The sequence below is a fragment of the Berghia stephanieae genome, chromosome 2 (genome assembly GCF_034508935.2).
Source record: "Berghia stephanieae isolate SIO BIC M18660-M18661 chromosome 2, UCSD_Bste_1.3, whole genome shotgun sequence".
NCBI lineage: Eukaryota > Metazoa > Mollusca > Gastropoda > Nudibranchia > Aeolidiidae > Berghia > Berghia stephanieae.
The window spans coordinates 101,422,028-101,424,527 of NC_088361.1; the positions used below are offsets into that span (position 1 = coordinate 101,422,028).

A 2,500-nucleotide genomic window follows, 5' to 3' on the forward strand; every position below is an offset into this window, starting at 1 on the left:
CTTTTATATATGCAATACCACTAAAACGTGCTCAAAACGTTTTTCAAGGGGTCTGACCAACAGAAAACGCATAACATAAAAAGAACGAGACATGACGCCTGTTAGCGATAATACAATTTTTTTACCCATCAGAGACAACGTTTTTAATGCCAGGTACTCATTTTACACACTGAGTATGGTGAGAGAATGTGAGTAAAGAGCCTTTTCCAAGGAATCACTATGCGCCGAGCGAGGCTTGAACCCAGGACCTTCTGATCCGGAGAGTGTCACACCACAAGACCACATAGCCACACATATGACATGCCTATGGCTATTATCTGGGCTCATCCTCAACACTGTTTAGTCAAAGGCCTCTACAAAAAGCCCCCTGTGATGACATATTGATGCCAGTAAAGTTTAAAAGACACGGTACTTCAAAACCTCTCAATGACTATGACGAAGTGGCCGAGTGGTAAGTGGTTTGATACTCGCCTTGGGGTCGGATAGTCCTTGGGTCAATAACTGTCTTCCCCAGAAAAACACACTTAAAAGATTTTGGTCAGAAAAGTCTTCCTTCAACTCTCGATCGATAGAAATGATCCTCATCTTGTCACAAACTCTTAAACCTGGGATTCCTTGCAGACGTCCTTGATTCCCCCCCGTTTTAAGAGTTCTTGCAAGAAGAGAGATTGTCTCTGGCTTGAAACCCAACTTCAGCCACATTCAAAAAAGGAATTAAAACGTTAATATTTTTACTTTAAATCCAGAAGTTTATGCTTATTTTATATTTGCATTATATTTACATTTTACAAAATATCGATGGATCAAAACTAACCGTCAACTTTTACAAAATTCTCAAACTGGAGACTTCAAGGAAGTGTCAGGTTTGAAACTTTTGGACAAGGTGAAGGTCATTTTAATCGATCGATACTAACCAATTATTATTTTCTGACCAAAATGGAAAAAGTGACAAAATGTCTGAGTACGTTACCATAGTAACCATTATTGTTTCCATGAACACAAAACACCTTTGTGCTGTTTAATCAGGAGTATTCCTTGTTTACCTCTTAATATGCTTTGAGTAAACTGAACTAACAAAAGCTATTTGTACAAAATTTGCGGGAGACGCGAAGACGGCTATTTACATTGTGATGGGTATAATGATGCTGGTTGCCTCTGACTGATGTAAATATATACGACATCTGAAATTCATTTTAAAATTTAAATCACACTCTGACAATGAGGCAAATGTTTAAGATGTAAGATTATATGGACATTTATGCAGAGATTTTTACATATTTTCCATGACCAATGCGCTTCATTCATCACTTCATCACAGCATGTGGACCCACTTTTCATTTCACTTTTACTGCTAGGTATAAATCTTGTATTTGCACGTTTTCAACACGTGTTACTAGTTAAAGTCTCATTTTTACATGAGTCAGGTGTGGTAATGTATGGAAAGTTCCTTAACATAAGGCACAGGGCCTGAGCCAAAAGTCTGCGATTAGTGCTACTGCCTCGCTCAATAGTGGTTGACTGTATTACAAGACAATGACATCGTACAGAAGTGTCATGGACGCCAGTAAGGAACAATGATGCTGAAGTTCTATTGATGAAGAACGTAGTGATTAGAGAGGCAATGTATGAATCACTCTCTGTACGTCATTAAAAATAGCCCTAAATAAGTAGGTACGAATAACGATATGGGGTGTCCATACGTAAGGGCGTACGAATAATCTTAGGGCTACTCGTACATAAGTACGAAATAGTCTTAGGTTTTACTCGTACATAAGTACGAATAGTCTTAGGGGTTACTCGTACACAAGTACGAATATCGCCGTCCTTACGTGTAAGTCTTTCCATCAGATCCACAGACGATTTCGTCCCAGATACACTGACAGATTTGACCAACTCCCTTGATCTTTTTGCAGTCGAGTCCGTATCCACACTGACCATGGGTGTAGGTGGCATTTGGCATGTCACACTTTTGGCCTTCAAATCTGTAGGAAAGATTAAAAAATGAGATCCAAATGAATAACCTTGAGGTTTGATTTCCGATTCGATTTTCAAGATTATATAAAAAAATAATAAACTGGCCTATTTTTGCGCGTAACTACAGACATTATTGCTGGACAGGTTTGATTGTTGATAGCTCAAATGCTTAGCCTTATTCTAATTAATTCACACCACTATGTTATCATGAACGTAAATAGATGCCTGTATATATTAAACCTTTATTGACCCGCAATATTTCGGGTCCTCCACCAGTTTGAAAAAAAAATAAGAATTAAGTAAAAAACAAAAAACAAAAGAAGAAGTAAAAGTAGAGGGAATTAATATGAAAAAAATTCAATTTATCCAAGAACGTAATATTTGTCCTTTACAAATACCATAATTCATAGAGCTGTAGCAATTTGGAATAATCTTAATTTTGAGACAAAAATGTTCGAATTCAATTATTGCTTTAGTGAGAATACCATTGATAAAGAACTTACCAACATAATTTAATTTCGATGAA

At 36.9% G+C, this 2,500-nt stretch overlaps 1 protein-coding gene across 1 annotated transcript in view; it reads right to left on the minus strand.

Moving 5' to 3' along the window:
• Positions 1-1,822: 1,822 nt before the first annotated feature.
• LOC144966062 (insulin-like growth factor-binding protein-related protein 1) overlaps positions 1,823-2,500 on the minus strand; it is a 5,242-nt gene continuing 4,564 nt past the window's right edge. Inside the window, exon 3 of the mRNA XM_078902102.1 lies at positions 1,823-1,982. Within this exon, the coding sequence (XP_078758228.1) occupies positions 1,826-1,982 (157 nt within the window). The 3' untranslated portion in view covers positions 1,823-1,825. The remainder of the gene's footprint in view (positions 1,983-2,500) is intronic.